At 35.3% G+C, this 24,225-nt stretch overlaps 2 protein-coding genes across 4 annotated transcripts; one reads left to right on the top strand and one right to left on the bottom strand.

The window, feature by feature from the left end:
* The first annotated feature begins 1,943 nt into the window (after nucleotides 1-1,943).
* LOC133308366 (elongator complex protein 4-like) lies at nucleotides 1,944-14,425 on the top strand. 3 transcript variants are annotated; one of them, XM_061508984.1, is made up of 10 exons: nucleotides 1,944-1,968; nucleotides 2,593-2,755; nucleotides 2,877-3,097; nucleotides 3,187-3,262; nucleotides 4,541-4,697; nucleotides 5,593-5,671; nucleotides 5,917-6,076; nucleotides 6,155-6,246; nucleotides 6,576-6,699; nucleotides 14,317-14,425. In XM_061508984.1, exons 2-10 carry the CDS (start codon nucleotides 2,626-2,628, stop codon nucleotides 14,385-14,387), a joined length of 1,110 nt encoding a protein of 369 aa, XP_061364968.1. In that variant the 5' UTR covers nucleotides 1,944-1,968; nucleotides 2,593-2,625; the 3' UTR covers nucleotides 14,388-14,425. The 3 variants fall into 3 exon arrangements, with proteins under 3 accessions (XP_061364968.1, XP_061364970.1, XP_061364969.1); XM_061508985.1 differs by lacking the exon at nucleotides 1,944-1,968 and adding an exon at nucleotides 2,154-2,230; XM_061508986.1 differs by lacking the exon at nucleotides 14,317-14,425 and having other exon boundaries at nucleotides 6,576-6,868.
* Nucleotides 7,869-23,519, bottom strand: LOC133308365 (tryptophan--tRNA ligase, cytoplasmic). Its single transcript, XM_061508983.1, has 11 exons — nucleotides 23,228-23,519; nucleotides 23,032-23,151; nucleotides 22,239-22,424; nucleotides 21,302-21,419; nucleotides 13,592-13,678; nucleotides 12,705-12,797; nucleotides 10,672-10,752; nucleotides 10,186-10,257; nucleotides 9,832-9,900; nucleotides 9,624-9,734; nucleotides 7,869-8,191 (listed from the first exon to the last, which is right to left on the bottom strand). Exons 1-11 carry the CDS (start codon nucleotides 23,464-23,466, stop codon nucleotides 8,141-8,143), a joined length of 1,227 nt encoding a protein of 408 aa, XP_061364967.1. The 5' UTR covers nucleotides 23,467-23,519; the 3' UTR covers nucleotides 7,869-8,140.
* Nucleotides 23,520-24,225: the final 706 nt, after the last annotated feature.

Raw genomic sequence — 24,225 nt, 5'->3', positions numbered from 1 at the left:
TTTATTATTTTTTTTTGCAAATTACACTAAATATGACCGGTAGTACACTACATAATTAAAGTATGATCGGTCCTACTTAGTGTAGTTTGTAAACAAAAAATTTGTAAATATAATATGCCCCTTTAAATTAAGGGGAAAATCCTATAACTAGATAAAATTATAATGTATGGTATTTTAAAAAATTTATTTTACTCTTTATATTATGTTTTATCAAAATATTTTCAATTTTTGTTTTCAAATCCTAAAACTACATCATTTTAGAATTGTAGAAAATCATTTTGTGTCACACTCACATAAAACTAAATTGATCTCATCGTATTCTATTATTTTGTTCCTCTCTTTTCATTGTATATAATACTTCCTATTTGAAATAATTATAAATTAATTAAAAAAATAATTTTTTAACATATTGCTAAAAATACGACAGAGTTAATTTCTGTAAATAGTGTAGGATTCATTAATAATTGCGAATTTCATCAATTTCATGGCTTACAAAATCAGCAGTGTTATTATCACATACGCACAATTTACAGATACCATATGAATGGGAAATTTTTTTCACTTTTTCAGTACTTTTGTAGTACACATATTTTCTTATTACAAATTTAAATATTTAATAACTTTTTCATTAAAATCTTAAACAAGGTTAGCGTTGATTAATATTTGAATTTATTTAACAAAAAATATTTAATTAAAAACAAATTAAGCCAAAAAACTTAAATTGCTATTTGGTTTATTTGTTTTAAAAAAGAGTTTGGTGTTTGTCATTTTAAATAACATAAGTTATGTCATTTGAGGAGAAAGATAGACACAGAAAAACAAAAATCATGAGAGAGAAAAAATGAGTGATTTTTTTTAGTTTAAAATTTAAATAAAAAAAATTATGTGTCAGTCTCTCTCTTGAAATGACAGAACCTTATATCATTTAAAAGGAAAATACTTTTCCCATTAAAAAATAATGGTTTCATTTAAAAACTCAATAAAAAAATAGTCACACGAAAAATAAAAATAAGAAAAACTAACCCTAAAATAAATTACTCCAAGCTTGCAACCCTATCAATTTCTAATTTAGAAAACCTGATCATCTTCATTCGATATTCTTCTAATGAATTTCTCTTTCCAAATTGAAAAATAGTAAACCGTGAACAAAGATAATAACCATCATTGTTTAAAGCCATTCTCCTTCCAAATTTATTTTATTTTGTTTGAAATAAATAATATGACATATATTGTAAGTTTATATATACCTCCGCTCCGCGTTGTAAAACTAGGTTTATGACTTATTTTTTAAATAATTTTTTTTAAAGCATTCTATTTGACTAGATATACTAAATTAGGCGTAATGTAAGCTGAACGATCCTGATAAACTTTTGGTGCTATTTACACCCTAGTTTTATTCTAACTCAACAACCCTTAACCAGCCCAATAATTTCTTTAAAAAAATAAAAAAAAACCTTAAAAAGACCAAGTTACACTTTTATAAAGTCTAAAATTCATAATATACATTATTCTAAATTTCAAAAGGTAAATAAGACATTTCGGATATACTAAAACTAGTTAGACTTTTCTAAAAATATTTTTTTTATATAATAAAAAAATTATATTATAGCTATTTTTTTATACCTATTTTACTTATTCTTTTTCAACATAAATAGATCAAAATATTAAAAGTAGATAAAGATAACGAAGGTTAGTTGAAATTCTGATATAATAATACTAAAAATTAATAGGTAGAGTATGTATAAAAAAAAAATAAGGTAAGAAATTATAAGGAAAGAAATAGATTTTTTATAAGGTAAAAAATAAGATAAGAAGGATATAATCATATCCATAAAAGAATAATGAGGAAAGAAATAGATTTTTTATTTGAAAAAAATTGTTGAATTGGAATTATATTGCATTTTATAAAACAAAACAAAAGAAACACAGTAACTTGCAGAAGCACTTTCCAGTTTCCAACGTTTCGCGGTAAGCAAGCTTTCGATTCTTTTTAACTTTTGCACTCTTTTAACTTTCTCTGCTTCTGTGTCTATCTCTCAAGAATTGGTTCTGAGAGCAATCGAAGAACTCTATTCAACCTCTTCTCATTCAGTAAAAAACCCATTTTGCCCACCCGGTTTCTTCATTAACCCAAGTTTTTTATAAGGTTAATTTTGGGATTTCATACCTTTTACTGCTTCAAAACCTCTTTAGGGTTAATGTTTTCATTCTTCAAACAATGACTTACTAGGTGAGAAATGTTAAAACTTTTTTTCAATTTCCATTTTTTCAATATTTTTTTTTTTTAGTTCTCTATGTTATGTAAAACTAATTACTCTATCTTTGTTTCCTTAATTGCATTGTTTTTTTACTTTATCACTTTGATAGCTTGTTAGTATGCGGATAAATTACTGACATTAATTTAGTGACTAAGATGTGAATTGAGGTACTAATTTCAATTGTTTTTGTAATTTTAATAAATTGGTTTCCTTTGTTGCATTTTTCACATCATAACTTCTATGATATTTGGGATTTACTAATGTTGTGTCTTTGACATATGATTTGAAACCCATTGGAAAGACCTACATAAACATATACTCTTTGCTTTGTCAGGGCTCAGAGTTGCATATAGAGTAATCATTCAGTATGGCTGCAACCAGGACTCGAGTTAGTAGTTTCTCTCGCAATTTGTCAACTGAAACATCTCACAATCATGGACTTAAGCATGGCCCTAATGGGACAATGTTCTTATCATCTGGAATTCCTGATCTGGACAGTAATTATCTCCTTAGACTAGCCATATAGTAAATGAATGATTTAAATAATTTTATTTGATTCATGTGTATTGTGTAATGTCTTTTCATCAAGGTTCTTATACTTCTTTTTCTTTTTAATAGAGATTTTAGGTGGTGGTTTTCCTTTGGGTAGCCTTGTCATGGTTATGGAAGATGCAGAAGCACCTCATCATATGCTTCTATTGAGAAATTTTATGTCTCAAGGACTTGTACACAAACAGCCACTCTTGTATGCTAGTGCATCTAGAGACCCAAAAGGATTTCTTGGTACTTTACCTAGTCCGGCGTCATCCAAAGAGGATAAATCTCGGGATCTTAACCATGTACTTTTGTTTGTCCGTTGCACTCTGTGATATATATATGTGCGTGTATGTATGTTAATATAATTTGTTTATTATGCTTATAACTGCAGGAAAAGGATCTAAAAATTGCTTGGCAGTACAAGAAGTACTTCGGTGAGCCTCAGCTAAATATTAACACTAATAATGGTAAGCTTGTCTATATTGTTCGTTATTGAAATATCATTGTACTGTTACTTCATTTGCAGGATTAATTTTTCTCGTGTTAACCGAACAATACATGGCTTTCTTATATCACTATGATGTATAAAAATCACATTCCATGAAGTTTAAAATAGCAAAAGGATAAACAACAGCAACAAGCCAACAATGCTAACAGTTAAAATTAGTTTCCTCTTTTGTCATTATCCTTCTTCAGCCTCAGATTGCTGTCATGGCAGGCTTGCTGTCCTCAACCAAGCCGAATTATAAATGTAGAAAAGTGAAATTTCCCTTTTTCGTTTTTATTTACTTATAAAGCAATAGGGCTGGTTATTGATTGAGCTTGTGTAAGCTCAATCATGATTCCAACATGAATGTTTTATACCTAACACCTCTCTTCATGTAAGAGTGCTTTGGGCTTAAGAGTGGACAATGCTCAAGCCCATCCTACCTTGTGCTGAAATTCAGCTTTTGTTTAGAAGAATGAAGGATGCGAGGACTGAACTCATAACCATTTCGTCATGGAGGCTCTAATGCCATGCCACGTACTAAACTCTCCTAAAAAGTTAAGCTATTAGGTGAAGGCATGAATGGTTCTATATCTGACTCAATAAAAAAAACCAAAATCAGCCAAAAGTAAAAAGAAAAGAAAATCATATTTTGTATGCAGAAGTGTAAAATCATGATGTAAAAGTACTATTTGAATGCCGTAGAGTGCAAATTGGAATGTTTTTATGAATTTTCAATTTTACCTCACATCTAAGGTGTTTTTAGGTTTTTCAAGACATAATGCTTTGAAATGTGATTTTATGTTATTGTCTGCATCAAGTTATTGTGCAAACAGTTTTAGTATATGATGTTTTATGGATTATCAATTTTTTATAAAAAAAATTGTGATTGGAAGGGTAGCCTTGACACAATGATTGGTTTTGTTACCACATGACTTGGAGGTCACCGGTTTGAGTTGTGAAATCAGTCTCTTGCAAATCCAAGGTAAGATAGACCCACATAGTGGGTTTGACCCTTTCCTGGATATCGTACATAGTGCAGGATATATGGCACCGGGCTTCTCTTTTTAGTTAATTTTATGCATATGATAAAAAATCTTGTCAATAGATTTCCAAAGAATCACATTGCCATATTTTCAAGAAAAAATGATTACATATTGTTATAATGCCCTATGGAAAGTGAACAGTTTGCATATTAATGAATATGCCAAATCAGGTTGTATAAACTATTTAGTTGAAATATGCTTAAATTGCGCAGGTGTTCAGCATTGTTACTGCAATGACTTTGACTTCCGTAAACCCCTAGATAGGCAATTTTTTAGTGGCATGAATGTAGATTGTGTTAGCTTCCAAGATTCTCCAAACCTTGCTGCTCTCCAAGATCGCTGTGCTGGATTTCTAGCTCAATTCTCAAGGTGTGATGATCTATATTCTATAGCACTATCTCAGAAATGTATTTCTTAGAGATACAAGATGACTCCTAGACCTCCACGTAATAGCTACAGATTTTAGGAGAATAGGTTCTTGACTGTATTCTACTATTTATTCATGTTGTCACACCTGGTTCCGAGTCAAGCTTTTTGAATAGGATAAAATAAAAAGATTATATTGGAAAAGGTTTGCTGTTGGGATTTGGGTCAGAGGGTATAAGAGGTCTTCCTAAAGAAAATTTAACTATATCTTTGATAGATATTTTTTTAGCATACGCTGTTTATATTTGGCCTCTGAAGATTTATTTTTGACAATCCCACCTATTGGGAAAAGGCTTTGATTGTTGTTGTTGTATACGATTTAAGATTTGGATCATCAGGCTTTTTGTATAATACTTATGTTTTACTGTTGTTGGCACTTCATTTTCATCACTACCATATAATGTGATGGTCTTACAGCTAGCTGTCTGGTAGAATTTTCTGTTGATTTTTATGGGCACTTTGTGATCACAAATACAATATTAGGCTTATGCATCTGGGCAGGGGCCACTCTTTGCAAATTCTGCAAATGCGTGCAATGGTTACAATTGGCCTTCAAAAATGATTTTAAACCCTATTTCGTAAACTCCCTTCAAAAATTCAAAAATGCGTGCAATGTCATTCTCTTGTATGCTGGAGTAAAAGGGATGGCTTGGATTGCACTACACTATTTGTGATTTTGAACTGCATTCAGTGCTGATTCTGGACCCTTCTTTTGCATCAGTTAGGTTGTAATAAAGACTACTTTTGTGATTTCTTTTTCTTGTTAAATTTATCTTAAAAAATAGCTTTCTTTGTATTGAAAATTTTCATTTACTAACGTTATGGATGACATCGACAGAAATGAAGGCAGCATTTCCTCTGTTGGTCGTATTGCAATTCAATCATTCTGTTCTCCACAATGCAAATATTCAAACATGGTGAGCTAATATGTTCTTCCCTTTGTTTTTATATGGTTTTGAGCTAAGTTTCTCCTTTGTCTGCGAAATATATGTTGTAATTTTTTATGATATTCATGCACCCTTACCTCTATATGAAAGTATTTAACTGATCCTGGATCCTGTCATGTGATCCTTGTTGGATCTCAGCTATCGACAACCGTTCTTCATTCTATAAATGTTTGATAAAAATTGAAATGTGTTAATATAACATTTTGTGATTGCAGGAGTGGCATATGTTTTCCTTTATTAGGTCCCTACAAGGCATGACCCGGTCTTCAAATGCTGTTGTTGTTGTAACCTTTCCACCTTCACTTCTTTCTCCATCTTGTTCAAAAAGATTGCAACATATGGCAGACACCTTACTTTCTGTTAGAGCACTTCCAGGTTCATAGTGAACTTTTATATTTCACATGCTTATTTATCAATTACTTCAAATTTCACTACTAGCTACATTTGTTTCAGATGAGGACAAGGAACTGGCGAAAATCCTTACTGGTTACCAGGACATGGTTGGGCTTTTAAATGTACATAAAGTTGCTAGGTTTAATACCCAGGTTAAGTTCATGCTTCATTTTGATTTGTCTGTAAAAGCTATTATACTTTTGGTTTACTCTTTTTGTGCACAATGTGACATGCCTACAAATGTTCACATCCATTTATCCCATTACACACCTTTTTGGTATGCTTGTCTTTTTCAATTCATTTCATGATTGATTTGTTTTTTATTTGATAGCTTTTGCGTCAACATTTTAGTAAAGCCAAACCAATCAATCTAAATTGGGAACTTTATTGGAGGAAAAATGGATTTATGGGGGCTACCCTTTTCTTTCATTGTGTTCTATCTTAACTTGCTTATATTGACTGTCTGATTTTCATCTTGCAGGTTCCTGTGATTCTCGAGGCCTCAACATTCTCAATAAAACTGCAAAAGCGGAGGTTTTTGGTTTTAGAATGTCTAAATCAAGCCCCAGTTGACGGTTCAAGTGGGAGTTCGTATGGCACATCAGGTAGTTGTTCTGGTTCAACTAAAGCTGGACCACTAGATTTTTAGACTATACCTTATTTATCACTGAAGATTTGTGTCAACAAAAATACCCTAGCAATAGTGAGTGAGACTCGAAATGTCTTTCTTAGCACTTGAAATGTAGCCTTTATTTTTATTTTATTTTTTAATTGCTCCTTTTTGTTCTTTTGATTAACTGGTTTCACCATTAGTTGACTTGCAATATACATATATTTTCTTTAAAAAATAGCACAACGACGAGAATGTTGAATATCTGAGAAAATAAATAATGAATATAAAAAACATTATCAATGACGATTGCCTAATTATGTTGGCTCTTTATCTTGGTCATGGCAGATTAAGTACTAGTTAGCATCAACATATTCTTTTAGTTTCCATTTGATAAGTGTCACACAGATGCTGGAAATTTTTGCCTAGGCACATAGCCAGGTGAGAGAGACCACTAAGGACAACTGGACAACTGAACTTTTGTAGGTCAGAGTCAGTCATATGGTAAATGGGCATTTAAGATGCATGGGTGTTTAATATCCCTGCCTGGTACTATACATTCCTCACTAGTGGAATTTGACAAGTTCATCACACTCGATGATCCCCAATTTTTTCGAGTCTTGTGGATATTATTGAATCTGTTTATGACCTGCTGTTATCTGTTATGCCCATACATTTATCAGCGGCTGCTAACCTTAGTTGACTGAACAAATTCAATAATAGGGCTGAAAGTAATGTTAATATAAGTGAGTCAAGCTAACCATGGGTTTACTTGTAACTTGGCGTACTAACAGGTCAATGGTTTCAAAATTTTGACTTTTTTTTGTGAATGGAGTTTGAGCTTTCAAATATTTGATTTCTTAAGGCTCGAGCTGGCTTAAGATATAAATATTTTTTAAAAGTAATAATAGTACTTTGTTTAATGCCTGATTATTTAATTTAATTTTTAATTTGATTAAAAATAAAAAAATTGGACAAAATTTTTTTTGTATTAAAATACAAATTTAATAACTTATTAAGCTTAAAATTTTAAGATGAAATGAACTAATTTTCTTATTAAGCTAAGCATAAACTATACGTAATTTTACTTCCGTTCCTTCGGAGTTTAAAATTAAATTCAACATACATTGCTAAAGCATGCGTTTGAGTTCTTTTGTAGTCTCCAAGCCAATAGTGCCATTTGGTGATCATCCAGCTCCAAATAGATCCCTTAACATTCATACGAAAAAATTCGAAGTGATGGCAAACAGTAAATCTTCTCATTGAACCTCCATTTACCCTTTTGATCCTAGACATGTGACTAGTGCCATGGCCATTAGTATTAAAATAACCTATCTTTACAATCATTTTTAAACAAGAAAAAAAAATTAACAATTGCAAGTAGTCAAACAATAATACCATGATGCTGCGTTGTAAAAAGTAATGAGATAACTTCTTCATTCAAACATGTAGGGAAGTGGTCTGACAGCCATAAATGCATCCACCATCTGAAAAAATTCGGGAAATTAAGACATCAAGATTTGCATCATATAAATGGATACAGGTTTCAACTCTGTTAATCTTACAGAGCTAGTGCACTTCACATGAATCTTTACCGCTTAATGTCATCTAACTAGATTTCATATTAACAGCACTGTGTGTATATACAATAAAACACTGTTTACATGCTAGATATGCTGTATTGATTAACAAAAAAGTGGAAGAGCATAAAGTATCAAAGATGCCTATGCAATGAAACCCTTATAGTGAGAAATCAATAAATTAATCTAGGTAAAGACTAGGAATAGAAATTATCATTCATTACATTAAGTTTGCACTGAGTCCATGCCTTTTCACCTTGGCACTGTCCGTTCTTACTAGGAGGGTGATGCTTGTTACAAAAGTAAGGTTGCTACCTTGTGACTTGGTGGTTATGGGTTCTACTCATGGTGGTAAGTAGGCAAGGGTAAATTAAAACCTCCCTAGACCCCACAAGGATGGTAGCCTCATGCCCTGGCCTGGGCTACCCTTATTGGACATAACTCACTAGGCACATCCAAAAGCAAGAGTCTCAGTGCATGCTTTTTGCAAATGATATAGTCCTACTTGATGACTTGATCTTGAAAAGCGAAATTAAGTCTAAACTTGCAGTGAGAAGCTTTGGAATCAAGGGTTCACAGACCAGTAGGAGTAAGACAGATAGTATGGTATACAAATTGAGTAAGATGCGACTTAGGAATATTATGGAGCACAAAATTTGTTAATCAAATCATATCACAAGTTGCTCGGTTTAGGTGTCTTGGATCCATCTTACAAAGCATGGAGAGATTAACATGGGGAGATTAACATGGGGATGTCACACATAAGATTCAAGCTAGTACTTGATATTATCCTTACTCATATTTATGTTCCAAACCAATATTAACGTATTACACTACTACTGGTCATAAGATTCAAACCTAGTACTTCTGATTTAAGGGAAATCAATGCACAGGAAAACGGCAGTGTGACTCGTTTTCTTCTCCCTTCAATTTTCCATCATAAAAGAGCCAAACAATGAATTTGGTCCTCTGGTTAATTGTGACAATCAAAAGGAACTACTACTATCAAAAAAAGAAAGTAATATGCATAATTAATTTTCAAAACTTGATAAAACCCTACAATTGTTCCGCACCAATTACATATATATTGGGTGGAGTCATGTATTCTATCAACAAAAACAGTTAGAAAAAACTAAACTAGGGATTTGAGGAGTGTTTCATATGTGATTTCCTTAATACCACTTTGAAGACTGTCCTCCCACCCAGGTCAATCGTTGCTTTCAGCATAAGTTTAAATAATGTAATTAAACTCAAACGGGAGTCAATTAAGTTGCTCGTCATTTTTTCACTCTTAAAGCATGAGCCTCTGCCAAAATATTTATTAGTGCTGAATGCATACCTCTTCACTTACAGCAGCCCGCGCCCTACGATGTCTCTCCACTAATTCAGTCAAAACTTCAGTTAGGCGCTGCTTCACCTCACCAGTTAGCATGCGTCCTGCTCCATATTCCTATGAGAGAATGGTACAACTAGTCAGAGAAGAAATTAAACAAGTTTCATTATGCTGCTTGTAAAAACAAATTTGGGAAAGAAGATAGAAACCTGACCTCCTTAATGTGTTCAAGTTCAACATCATCTTCTAGGAAAAAAGAAAGGTATTTGATTGGTATATCTACCTGAATAATGTTACAAAATGTAAAGATTCTTGAGCTAAAACTGGAGGTAAAGACTAAAGAGCACCAAAGCAAGACAAAGAAATTGATTGGACAAAAGAGGGAGCATGAAAGGGGTTGAATCCTTTTTTATTTGATTAGTATATACACCAATTTAATCCACCTTCACTCTTGGATTTTGGATTTAGGTGAGGGAAGAAAACATTAATTGAATGTTGTAGGTTCACACATTTGTTACATGTGAACTGCATATTATTCATTAAATTAAAGTGATGAGAACTTCATTACCTCAAGATTTGCCCCTAATTGCCTATGTTTCTCTATAGAATCTTGCCCACCAGAGAATGCATACCTGTTTACCTGCAGAGAGCCACACATACACAGTTTGTCGTAAATTAAATCAAGCGGAGGAAAAAAAGAGAAATAGATATTGCTCAGAAAAACAAAGGGGAGGAGGCAAAATGTTAAATTTTCAGATCATCCAGTATTGTAGAGCAAGATTCACTAGAGAGAAGTATACTGATCGAGAATAAGTCAGAATGAATACTTTCAAGGAAAAGGGAAAGCAAACCCTTCCTGTATCTTGCATATACACAGTACATAGAACACTATTGTCAATTAGTATGTCATCAAAGATTCTTCAACAAACAAGCAATTGAAAATCGGAGATCCTACAACAAATTTTTGTCACAATGAACAAATAGATCTACAAGACTTAAATATAAGCAACAGGTTAATACACCAAAGATTTATAGAGTAATTTCAGCAACAAACCTTATTCTTTATATCTTTTGCCGAATCAGTCACATATATTGCAGAATTGGGATCACTGGCAGACATTTTTCCTGTTTCGCCCTGCAAGCGTATTTCAAAGAAGCTGTGAGCAAACAATCAGAAGATACAGGGACATAAGGAGAGACCTTTTTCACAGAAGGTTTCAAAGCCTACATGTAATATTCATATTTTCAGAAACGAGATTCTTAAAACTCTGTTGACTAGAGAACATGACGCCCTGTTTGTGTACTTCTGTGATTTCTTCTTTCTTTTTCCCTTTCACGGAATGTTATAGTATTGAGCAAGCCTTGAAGCAGCAGTAAGATTGCTCCTTTGTGATTGGAAGGTCACGAGTTCAAGAATGTGAAATAGCCTCTTTGCAAAAATACAAAAGTAAAGCTACATACAATTCACCATCATCCCTACCCTTGCAAAGTGAAAGAGCCTTATGTACTGGGATTTTCCATTTTACTGAATCGTATAGCAATCTTTTATCCTAAATATACTTGCACAACTTCTTCTCCATATGCTTTGATATTTTTCGTCCAAAAAAAAGAGACAAACATTCCCGGGCATTTTTCTCTCATTGGAACACAACACAACATCAGCTTTCCACCATAAGTCGCCCACTTTGCTAAACTTAACTTACCACTCTTGATACTGCCTCCCCATTCTCCACTCTAACAAATCACTGCCAACTCACCATTGTCATCACTGGTTTTGCTGACAGTGTACAGCCTTTTCCTGAAAAAGTCCTCTGCCATCATGAGTTCACATCACCGTTAGAATCTGGCAAGCCTCTAAAATGAGAATATAGAAGGGCTGAAGCAAGAGAGCCCAGGTTCAATAGTGACATTCATCCAATACAAGTTAGTCGGGAGGGGAATGAGTTAATTGTGAGCACTGAGCAGGGACACGAGTAATGAAAGAATTGAAGAGGAAAGTGAGTGGCATAACCATTTTGGAGAGGCTGTTATCGGGGGAAGAGGGGAGTGAGGGGAGGTTACAGGAATATTGTACGAGTTAGTTGGGTGCAAGAGAGGATATGCAGGCAGACCTCAGGAGTATCTTCTGTAATTTTGTTTCTGCAATTCTATTGCTTTTCCTGTAGTTGTAAGGAGCTATTCTGCATTTTCTTCGTTAATAGAAAGATCAATTCCATCAGAATCACTCCTGCCATCATAATTTTTGCAGTCAACAGTGTCATTCCCTGTCATCACCATCACTCTCCCCTCTTGTGCTTGCATTTCACCATCATAATGGAAGGAAAATATTGTTATTACCTCCATCCCCGACGCAAACACCCCTAATTCCTGTTCCTGAAACCCAAATTCCCAATCCTTATCCTTCTCGGGATATCTTTTTATTTTGTTATTTTTGTTAGAATAGTATGTTAAAGTAGTACAGTATATATAATAGAATAGTCTCACATCTTGTATATGATAGATTAGTTTCTGTACTTGTTAATATAAATATATTCCTTGTGTGCTCATATTAGACACACAATTATCCAATCTCAAGTATCTCAATTAATTTGAATAAACATATTTGGCATCCTTAGAAGGAACGCAACTAATGTATTGAAACCTAACATTCGTGGCAACCTGCATCAGAATTAAGTTGCCCACTTATTTTACAAACAGGTAACTAGCACTTCATTTAAGTAATTTCTTCCAGTGACATTTCGACCATCCTACCCTGAGCGCTCATGCTATCTATTCACTGAAAATTTCACAGTTTCACCAATGCATGAAATTATATTTTATGATCTCATAACATTCAGTAACTCAATTATTTACACCAAAAAGTGCTGTAAAAGACAGTGGTCAAGACAAACAAACAAATTTAAGAGTTTTATAGATTAGCAGCAAGAACTCAACGCTATTCTAGCAGACATTACTCACATGCACGGACAAACACAGCAAAAGCATATATGAATGCAATTGCAATTGCAAATGTCTACATAAATATGTAAAACATTAGTGGCTCTAAACATTTCAATAAAGTAGCGATGTCTTGCAACATGAGAGTACCTGTAACGCAGGGAAGAATAATGATTCAATCAAGGCGACCTTGTGGTATCCTAATCGAGGAGCAACATCTCGTGTCATTCTAAAATAAGGATCCTGAACATATCATAAAGAGAAACTATTACAGAAGAATGGGTAAATTTTAAAATGCATATGCATCATAAACCACTAAAGTAATTTTCAGAAAATCTTGAGCACATCAGGCATGTTAGATAAGCCCTCCATCAAATAAAATCATGAGTCAAGCACTAATTCCAAAAAAGTATAACAATCAGAACATCAAGTTGAAGGAAAACATAATATTATATATTTATTTTGCCTCAGCAGTCACCCATACCAGAATGAAACAAAGGGGAACCATGAAGCAATTCATTCATAGTACAAATGACATTGAGACTATCATATGTGATGTATACAATTCAGCATAAGAAGATTGAGGATGCCAGGATGTACAATTTGAGATTATATGAATTTATGATCAGATTTTCATCCATTCAACCAGCAAATTCCATTAGCGAGGACAATTCAGAATATTAGCATTTAGCAACTACTCATGAAAAAATTATAATTTTTACCATATCTGCAAGTGAAAATTCAGCAACAACAATTTTTTTAATCTCATCCTTAGCTAATAATACAGTAAAGTTATAAAACCTATAGGAAAAGAAATTCCAAATACAATTTAGTTGAAACAGATCCTTATTTTGACTTGCATTTTCCTTTTAACATCTACAGGTATGAAGAGAATTTGGACATAAATGATATCCCAAAATCAAAGTAAGAAGTTAACAGAAACACATTCATCAAATATTGCCCTTGCCATACTAGTTAATCTTCATATGAAATCAAAATAAAAATTCACATTATATAAGCATCAAAGCACAACAGACCTGGTCAATTGCACAAGGAATTAAACAACGAAGATTCTCTTTGCCAGAAAATAGGTGAGGAAATGAACTAGGAAATGATGGAGCTGCCTGCATAAACAAATGAAGCACATGAAATCATTTCCAAGTAATAACTTTGAATTTCAAAATATGTATCATAGTTAAATCAAAAGAAACAGAAAAACAACTTATAAATTCAATTAAACAAACAAACAAACACATATATACATAAACCATAGTTATCAATCTCAGATAGCAGCTGACACCAAAATTGCTAATGCAGGATAGCAGATAGCAAGATGACCAGTATTTCAAAGATCAGAGATACATGATAAATAATTTATACCATACACATATAAATGTGATACGATACCATCCTTAAGAGCAATATAGGAAAAGCAATTGGGCTGAGTCAGCAATAAGGCAGTTAGGCCATTTGATAATTACTAACAGGAGAAAATGAACTAGGAAGTGTGGGCAATGTGAAGACTGTAGCTGTTATAAAAGAATGTGGTGCTGCAAGAGGGATCATCTTTGGAAAGTATTGGGATCCTTTTGGATATTGGGAGAGACCCCTGAGCCTCTCGAATTGCTTAGGAATATCCTTGTTTTCTTTTATTTTCATGTGTTAGTTCTTCATTTCTTGTAATTTGTCTCTGTTTGTATCACAGTTTTATTCTTAATGCAAGAGTCATACTGTTTTCTTTTTTAATTCTCTTATTTTTCAGGGCTGATCCTTATCAATTGGTATCAGAGCTCTCTGATCTGGGGAGCTTTGGAAAAAAAAATGGAAAAGTAATTTTGCAAAATCAGAATTCCTATATTTTCTGGTGAAGATATGTGGGGATGGTCGATCCAGGCTGAGCATTATTTTAAGGCATATGGAATTTCAGACAATGAAAAACAAAAGGAAGCTATGAAGCGGTTCACCGGTCATGCTCGTATCTGGTACCAATTCTGGATCTGGCATAACCCAAAAGCTAGTTGGTGAACATTTTTAAAAGTTTTCTTCAAGGAATTTCAACCGGAAGTTTGCTTGGAAGACGACGAGACTGGATCGGAGCATGAAACCTTCAATTCTTCTGTGTGTTCGGAAGCAGAGACAGAACAGTTGAAGGCAGAGAAGGAAGGATTATTGCTGGTTGACCCTCACCTTGAGGACAAGGTGAGCGTTTTGGGGGAGAGTATTACCATCCTTAAGGGCAATATAGGAAAAGCAATTGGGCTGAGTCAGCAATAAGGCAGTTAGGCCATTTGATAATTACTAACAGAATGGGAGAAAATGAACTAGGAAGTGTGGGCAATGTGAAGACTGTAGCTGTTATAAAAGAAAGTTGTGCTGCAAGAGGGATCATCTTCAGAAAGTATTGGAATCCTTTTGGATATTGGGAGAGATCCCTGAGCCTCTCGAATTGCTTAGGAATATCCTTGTTTTCTTTTATTTTCATGTGTTAGTTCTTCATTTCTTGTAATCTGTCTCTGTTTGTATCACAGTTTTATTTTTAATGCAAGAGTCATACTGTTTTCTTTTTTAATTCTCTTATTTTTCTGGGTTGATCCTTATCAAAATGCGTACAAAAAAATTATCCAAAATTAAAGACATTATCATAATTAATAATCAAAAATTATAGTCTAACACACGATCACCATAAAATAAGGAAAGATGATGGAATTAATTAAAAAACAGAGGACTGCTGACAGAAAAAATAGAGGAATGTGAGGAACTATGAAGTGGGAAGATCACACTACGTACAGGGAAAAAAAAAACGAACAAAGACTTGGCACAAAGAGGCATGAATCCTGCTGCATGAACAGAGATATGTAAACACTGAACAGACTCAATAGAGACCTGCATGAAGGATGTGCATTGGCGAGCAGGTAAGCAGAGGAAGCTGGCAAGCAGTGGGTCTGCCGAAAAATGGCAGGCTTGGCTGGATACAACACCAGCGAGCAGTGTGTCAGAGCGTCATATGTCAAAGTTAGAAAGAGAGGTCAGGCTTTTTGCAAGAATGATCGAAGAGGAAGAGTTTCTGATGGCACCAAATTCAAACAGTCTATTTTATGGACTCTACCAGCCTTTGAACCTGGACCATTATGGCGTTGTCCTCCAACAACTACCAAATTCAAACAGTCTATTTCCCAAAAGGACCAAGCCCTGGTACACTACTAACAATTCCAGAGACAGATTAACAAAATGAAATAGTATAAGACTGAACAATAAGGAACGACTCAATACAGAAACATCAACTCCTTTTGATAAAGAAAACCCCGCAACCAGCTCCCTCCATAAAAAAATCAACCCATCTTCATTGAGTTCCCTTTTCCCAAATTCCTGTGTGAACTTTTTTTCTCATATCCCCCACTTTTCTCTGTTTCGTGACGTATAACTAACTCCTCAGCACCTTTTCCTCCAATTTCCTCTTCTCCATTCAGCACATTCCACGTGGCAACTTTACTGACAAACTCTTTCTTTTTGTTCCTCTAATTCACTCAAATCCTGAACTGCTCCTGTTCCACTGGGCTGCTGCTGTTGGGCCTGATTATTCTTTAATTTTTTACGTTTATAAACCAACTTCAATGGCCCATCAGTTTCAAACCCTTGATATTTCTAATGCAGAAAAGCACCAGAAATCAAAAGAATATATTAAAACACAGGTTCACAAACTTGGAAAACAGGGGAATATGGGTTTTTATCCCTGTTCACCATAGCCGCTGAGACAGCTACTGTTTTGGGTGCAATGGCCACAGCACAAAAATGAGATGTGAATGAATTCCCATAGCCGCCACCCGCCGCGATATGACACAATGGCGCGCTATAACGCCATCATTGTACGCAATTTAGACCCTGACATATAATATGTATGTTTGGATCCGTGACATTAGTTAAAAGTTTCATTTAAATTACACCACCAAATAATGTATAAAGGAAAAACTTCATACAAACCCACCATTGGATATTAGTTCACATCATGTAGTTGTAGATTATTTCATTCTCAGAAACCTCAGTGTTGATAAAAAAAATGTTTATACACTTTTATTATTCCAAAAAATTGTCATGTAACATAATAGCTGAAATGTAAGAATTTTTTACTATTTTATTTTTGACTTGCCAATTGTTAGAATATATTAGATATGATTAGTCTGATTAGATATGATTAGAGTCTGTAATTATTCTGATTGTATTAGGTCTGGGCCTTTCATATAAGCCCATTAGAGTCTCTATATATTGTAACTCTCTGAATTAGATCAATACACAACATATTATTTTATATTTAAGTTGGTATCAGAGCTCTTTCGTTCTGGGGACCTTCGCTTTCGCTTAGAAACCTTGTTTTTGCTCTAAAACCTAAGCCCACTGCTTAGGAGTCCTCTTTCTTGTCATGCGTCCTTCCGGCAAGCCATCTAGGGCTGTAAACAGCCTCGAGTAATTTTTCCAAACGCGTCAGCACCTTCGACGGCCACCGGAACCACCGCCCGCCACCAGAATCACTGTTCAGGCCACTGGAGACTTTTTCCGGCAACTTTTCCGACCAAACTTCATGCGATCAGGACCGTCTCTTCCTGGCGACCAGGTCTGTGGAGGTCCGGTCAGCAACGCACCTCCCACGCGCTCTCACGCGCCTCCAAGCTTCTCTGCGCATGGGCCTCACGCGCCACCTTCTGCCGGCCCGTGAGCCCTTTTTCGGCGGCTTTTTCCTGCCGGTCTTGGACAGAGAAGCTCGCCTTCTCCTGCTCTTTCTGGATCTGTGGTTGTTTTAGTGTGGGTCTGACTTTTTGCGCGCACCCCTTCTTGATCGGTGATCAGGTTCATTCCTATTTACTCGGTTTATATCTTTCTGATTTCTTATTATGGCAGCAGATGGTTCTGTTCATTCGGAGGTCAATTCTCCACCTCCTCTTGTCAAAAATTCTCCCAATATCATCTCTACTAATGTTGGGTCCATTACCTCTTCAAAATTGAAGGGTTCTGTTAATTACAAGAACTGGGTCACCTCTGTTCGAGTTTGGTTCTTTGGACAAGGACATGGGAGCCACCTCACGACTAAGTCTACTGATGTCCCTAAGGAGGAAAAGTCTGATTGGGAAAAGATCGACAACCAGCTTCTGAGCATCCTCTGGCAATCTATTGATCCAGTTGTCTTGGACATCTTTTATTCGTTTCAAACTTGTACTGAAGTGTGGCAGGAAGCAAAAAACCTCTACACTAATGATGTTCAGCAGCTCTATTTCATCATCTCTCAGTTTATGGAACTGAGCAAATCATCCGACATTCAGATTGAGACATATGTTGACAAGAGTTGATCTTTGATGCTGGCATATTTGGATATGTTGCCTTACCCTACTGATTCTACTGCATATCAGAAACAGGTGGAACGCCTCTTTATGGTTGCCACACTGTCTGGCCTCCCTGAAGAATATGATAATGTCCGGGATACTATCTTGACTAGTGGGGAGCCTGATCTTTCAATGACGTATCAGCGTCTTCTGAATCTGAATAAGAAATCTGCTCCTGCATCATCTTTTGCTGTTGATTCTACTGCTCTAGTTTCTCGTACTGACTTTCGCGGGAACATTGGAGGTGGACGTGGTCGTGGTAGAGGACCGGGAGGACGTGGCCCAGGAGGCCTAGTCGGACGTGGTCAGCGACCTCGTTGTAATTATTGTCAGCAACTTGGTCATTATGAGGAACGTTGCTGCACAAAGTACCCTCACCTACGACCTTCTTATGCTGCTAATATAGCTCAATCGGATTCTGCTTTAAATGGTACAGTCTCTCTCTCCTCTGAAGACTATGCAGCATTCCAGACTCTTCTCAGAAAGGTCTCTCCTCAGTCTCAGGCCTCTGCTTCAGAAACTGGTAATCCCGTTGCTTGTGTTTCTCATTCTGATCACTTGGCCCTTGGATATTTGACTCAGGTGCTACTGATCACCTCTGTCGTAATAAGGAACTCTCTTCATCCCTTACATATTCTGATAACTTACCCTCTTTTACCCTTGCTGATGGCACTAAGGCTTCTATTCATGGAATTGGACAAATCTGTCCAACCTCCTCAGTGACCTTAACATCTGTCTATTACATTCCTAACATCCCTTACAATTTAATATCTGTTAGTAAATTGATCAACTCTCTTAACTGTATTGTCACTTTCTCAAATCATTCTGTTTCTGTGCAGGACCCGAGTACGGGGAAGACGATTGGAGTGGGCCGTGAGTCACGGGGTCTGTTCTACCTGGTTGTGCCGAGTCCTTCCGTTGCTTGTTCTCTCACAGAATCTCCACAACTCATCCACAGTCACCTCGGGCATCCTAGTCTTTCCAAGTTACAGAAGATGGTTCCTCTTTTGTCCGGTCTTCAGACTTTAGATTGTCAGTCATGTCAGCAAGGAAAGCACATACGCTCCTCCTTCGCTAATTGAGTCAATAAACGAGCTGATGCTCCTTTTTCAATTATTCATTCAGATATTTGGGGTCCTAGTCGTAGTGTGTCTGTTTTAGGTTTTCGGTATTTTGTTACCTTTATTGATGATTTTTCTCGTTGTACCTGGATCTATTTAATGAAAAACCGTTCTGAGTTGTTTTCTATTTATCAAAAAAATTCTGCTGAAATTCATACTCAATTTGGTGCCTCTATTCGTATTTTACGTAGTGATAATGCTAAGGAATATGTTTCTGTGGACTTTTCTAATTTCTTAGCCAAACAGGGTACTTTACACCAAACTACTTGTCCTCACACTCCACAACAAAATGGAGTAGATGAACGTAAGAATAGACACCTCATTGAGACTGCACGAACTCTTCTTATTCACATGCATGTTCCTCTTCACTTCTGGGCCGATGCAGTCCTTGCCTCTTCTTTTCTCATCAACCGTATGCCTTCATCTGTGATTGATAATGACATTCCTTATAACTTATTGCTTCCAGATGTTCCTCTCTATCCTCTATCCCCACATGTCTTTGGTTGTACTTGTTTTGTTCATGATCTCACCCCTGGTAAGGACAAGTTAACCTCCAAAGCTTTTAAATATATTTTTCTTGGTTATTCTCGTCTTCAAAAGAGTTATCGTTGTTATTCTCCAGATCTTAAGCGTTACTTAGTTTCCACTTATGTCACTTTTCTTGATCAACAACCCTTTCATTCTATCCCATCTCAGTTGTCACAGGTTGATCATGTTCTTCCTGTCCCTTTTCTTGACTTGTCTTTGCCAGCTGCAGGTACTTCTATTCCAGATAAGCAACCTATTGCTTCAATTCCTGTGGACCGTCCACTTCTCACTTCTCACTTATCAGCGTCGTAAAACTGTACCTCCTGTCGACTCGACTCCTGCTGACTCATTGCCCCCTGCGGTTGATTCTTCCCCTCCGGATCCTTCATCAGAGGCTCTTCCTATTGCTCAAAGAAAAGGTACACGTACTACTCGTAACCCTTATCCTCTTTATACCTTTTTGAGCTATGACCGTATTTCTTCACCTCATTTCACCTTTGTTTCTAGTCTTTCTTCTATTTCTATTCCTAAAACCACAGGTGAAGCACTTTCCCATCCAGGGAGGCGCCAAGCGATGCTTGATGAGATGACTGCACTTCATTCCAATGGCACTTGGGACCTTGTTTCTGCTCCTCCAGAGAAGTCTATAGTTGGTTGTCGCTGGGTATTTACTGTAAAAGTTGGACCTGATGGTCATGTTGATCGACTCAAGGCACGCCTAGTTGCCAAGGGTTTTACTCAAATCTTTGGCTTTGATTATGGCGATACATTCTCTCCGGTCGCTAAGATGGCGTCAGTCCGCCTATTTCTTGCCCATGCTGTTGTTCGTCACTGGCCACTCCTTCAACTTGACATCAAAAATGCCTTTCTTCATGGTGATTTGCAAGAGGAATTTGGAGTGGTGTATCCCAAGGTTCTTTGCATGGTATCAGAGCCTCGCCGCCCCCCACTTTCTCTTGTGGCGTTTCTTAGCACAGGTAGGCTGGGCCTATTGCATTGTCCACTCTTCAAGCCCAATAGTCTCTCGTGTGAGGGGGTGTGTTGAGATATATAGTCCCACATTGGTTGTATGTGCAACTAATGTGGAGTTTATAAGGTCTTGGGCACTCCCACCCTTTGAGCTAGCTTTTGGGGTGGTGTATCCCAAGGTTCTTTACACCAATAAGCAAATCACTACAAATTCAGAATAAATATGAACTTAATAATACATCATGATTAAATGGCTGAATTGATTAAATTCACATTTTATATCAAGTTATTTGGTATTTTAATAGCACCAATTCTTAAACTGGTGTCAATGAACCCTAACTCCTTTATAATTTTATTCAGACTCAAACACACACAAAATGTATGTATATATTCTTATGTACAAATAGTTTAATGTCAAAGATGACAATAGAAAATCCAGATATTGGTGGCGAAAGTTTTTAGAGTACAAACTCTGGATAATAATAGTAATATGGTAAAAAATTAATTAAGTTGCCAATAACAATTGCACAACTTAATCAGAAGAATAATACTAACAAACAGATTAGAGAGCTGTCTAACAAGGACTTGAAGCTAATAGAACAAGACATTATCAACATTACGTATTAGCAAAAAGCAGAGAAAGTTGCTAAGGAAGATAACGCTAATAGCCCAAGCCTCTAGCAACCAAAAAGTCAAAAGTCACTAAGGTAGAAATATAAAATGGCAGGCACATTCTACTTAGGGAAGAAATGAACCATACCTGCACAGGTGGAAAACTAACTTTCCCGATGTGATCTTCCCCAGCAAAACCAAATATGCCAACAGCCTGGTTATAAGTCACACGCTTTGCGATGTCTGCCATGTTCTTGTAGAAGGCACTGGAAAGCAAAACTATTCTCAAAGGACAGAAGTTTTATATATATATATATATATATATATATAATATGTTCAGAGTAAACAGTACATGAGATTGGTAAATTTCACTAGCGAGTCAGTGACGCTTTAATTCTGAACAGAAACAATTGAAAAGAAAACTCACTCAATAATTTTTTATTTCCAATTATGACATGTGAAATATAAGGCTTGCCCACATTAATTTAAACAGTCACCCATAACTTTTAAATAAGGGACCTAAGAACATTAATAATGCCCATGTATTTAACATTGTTGACTTTAAATTTATATGGGAGAGAACACCATGTAAAGACATTCTGTAAAAAGTTGATGAATTGGAGCAGTCGTTTTTTGAATAAGAGAAAACCATCCGAGACTCTAGGTAATTTTGTACACCAAATGGATGTACTGCAGTAAAGACTATTGTCTGTTCTTAAATCTTAACCACAACAATTGTCATTGAAAAAGGCATACCATACATAGGCTTCAAGATTTTTGTTTTTGCTTTTTGTTGTTTCTTAAGTGAAAAACAACTAAGAAATATTAATCATGAAGAAAGTATGAAACAATTTTTATTTACCAATCTTATATTTATGGTGCTTTTAGAATGTAGAATTTCATTTTAATATCTTAACTTTATAGGTCAAATTCAGTTCCTCGTTAACATCAAATATCTGGTGATCTACAAATATCCATTCTTATAATATTACTGAACTTAAACTAACCCAAGATTATACAAATCTATAGAAATAGTAAAAAAAAAAATGCGTGAAAATTATAATTAGGATTTATAAGTCACTCACCCACCAACATAACCAAAATCAGGGAAGATGAATGTCTTTGAAATGTCAAAACCACAAGCAATGATGTCCTTTGTATTCTCCCTCGCAAGTCTTTCGCACTCCTCAATGGTAAGATTTTTCCAGAAGAACTTCTCATCATCAGTGAGCTGTATAACCAGAGGAACCTTAAATGCATCTTGCAAATACCTACAAGCCATTCTCCACTTCATCAACAAACATCCCCAGCAATGACAACAACAATTTCTAACTCAGCTTCATTATTACAGTTCCCCCCCCCCCCCCCCTATAATTTAACTATCTAATTTTGATTCTCTATTACAGTAAAACTCTCATAACCTATCATTTATGAAAATTGCTACATCATTACAAAAAGCTAACTCTGATGACACCAAAAAAAAATAAAAAAAAATACAAAATTAGTGAATTAAGATTACAATTCACTTTAAATTCACCTAATGGTGGATACAGAACAATAAATATATACAATATCTACAAATTTTCATCAAACTTCTTTCTTTCTTATAAAAAGAAAATTGCAAACTAAGGAATTGGAAACTATGTATCACTCTAAAATCTCTTAACCTATCATTTATGAAAATTGCAATGTCTCATGATAACAACTACATAAGAACTCACACACTCTTTTAATGACGCGGCAACACATAGATTGACCTTTAGTGTTCTCACATTACAATGCACTTTAAAGTCAAATAAATATATACCGGATTCAAAATTTTCCATCGAATTTCAATTTTTTTATTTAAAAAGAGAGAGAAAATTGCAATGCACTCACTTGGTGAACATGAATGGAATCAAATGGCCCAAATGCAAAGCTTCGGAGGAGGGTCCACGTCCGGTATACAAGTAAAACTTATCGCCCCTTTCGTACGCATCCAAAATCTCACCGAAATCACTGTGGCACAAAAAAACGACATTACTCAGTTTCGTCGTTTTAGGTACACGAAGATGAAAATGGAAGTAGTACAGACCGGTGAGCGAAGAAAACGCCGCGGCGGAGGAAGACGTGAGCGGGGCGAGAAGTGAGACGCTCCACGCGTTGAATGAGGGAATCATCGAGCCTTTGGCAACCGAAACGATCGATGAGTTTGTCGTAATCGATCTTGCCTCCGTCTTTGGCTGAAACCTCCCATGGAGTCACCACTTGTTCCGATTCTTCTTCTTTTTCTGCTTCCTCTTTCTTCGTGTCTGTTGCTGTTGTTGCTGCCATCGAGAGTGAGAGAGAGTTCAGAGTTCAGAGGGATGAGATTGTCCGAAACAGGTGTAGGGTGCCTCAGGTCCTGTGGCTGTAGGGTTTAAAACTCTGGTAAAAAAACCTCGTAAAAAAAATATTTTCTTTATGTCTTATTTATTTTGAATTGTTTTTTATAAAACTTAAAAGTTATTTAGATTTTTTTAAAAATATTTAGTTTCTGAAAGAAAAAAATTTTAATTTTTCACTACTAATTTTTTTAAAAGCTAAAATTTTTTAACTTAAAAAAGAAAAAAAAGTATGTTTTTGACTTTTTTTAGTGACTTTTTTTTTTTTAAAACAAATATCCAAACGAACTTTGTAGTAAGAAACATGATAGTTAAAATCTCGATTTACCATCGCGTTTTTTACGAATTTTTTCATCAAAATATTTTTACCAATATTCTAAGAGCTTTTACATTTTTATAATTTTTTTACATTATGATTTTACATTTTACTATTTTTTATCTCCTTTTCTTTTTACGTAAAATCTCGTTTTTAACTATGGTGAGAAGTGATTTTGGAGAAAAAAAAATTAATCCAAATGGGCTCAGTATAACTTGCTTACTATTTCTTTTTCATTTTTTATACCAATCTTAATTACTTCTTTGAGACAAGTAAGTTCCTTCCATATATTCACAAGTTTTGACTCTTTTAGTCGGCTAAGGGATTAATCACAATTTTAAAGTGAGCCAAGGATTAAGTTTTATGCACCTCCCCAAAATGGCATTAGTGGCT

The sequence above is a fragment of the Gastrolobium bilobum genome, unplaced genomic scaffold (genome assembly GCF_033153095.1).
Source record: "Gastrolobium bilobum isolate Gb01-03AN ecotype WA unplaced genomic scaffold, APGP_CSIRO_Gbil_v1 utg2951, whole genome shotgun sequence".
In the NCBI taxonomy this organism is placed as follows: Eukaryota; Viridiplantae; Streptophyta; class Magnoliopsida; order Fabales; family Fabaceae; genus Gastrolobium; species Gastrolobium bilobum.
The sequence above is the reverse complement of the archived record's forward strand: the minus strand, read 5'-3'. Positions and strand labels throughout refer to the sequence as shown.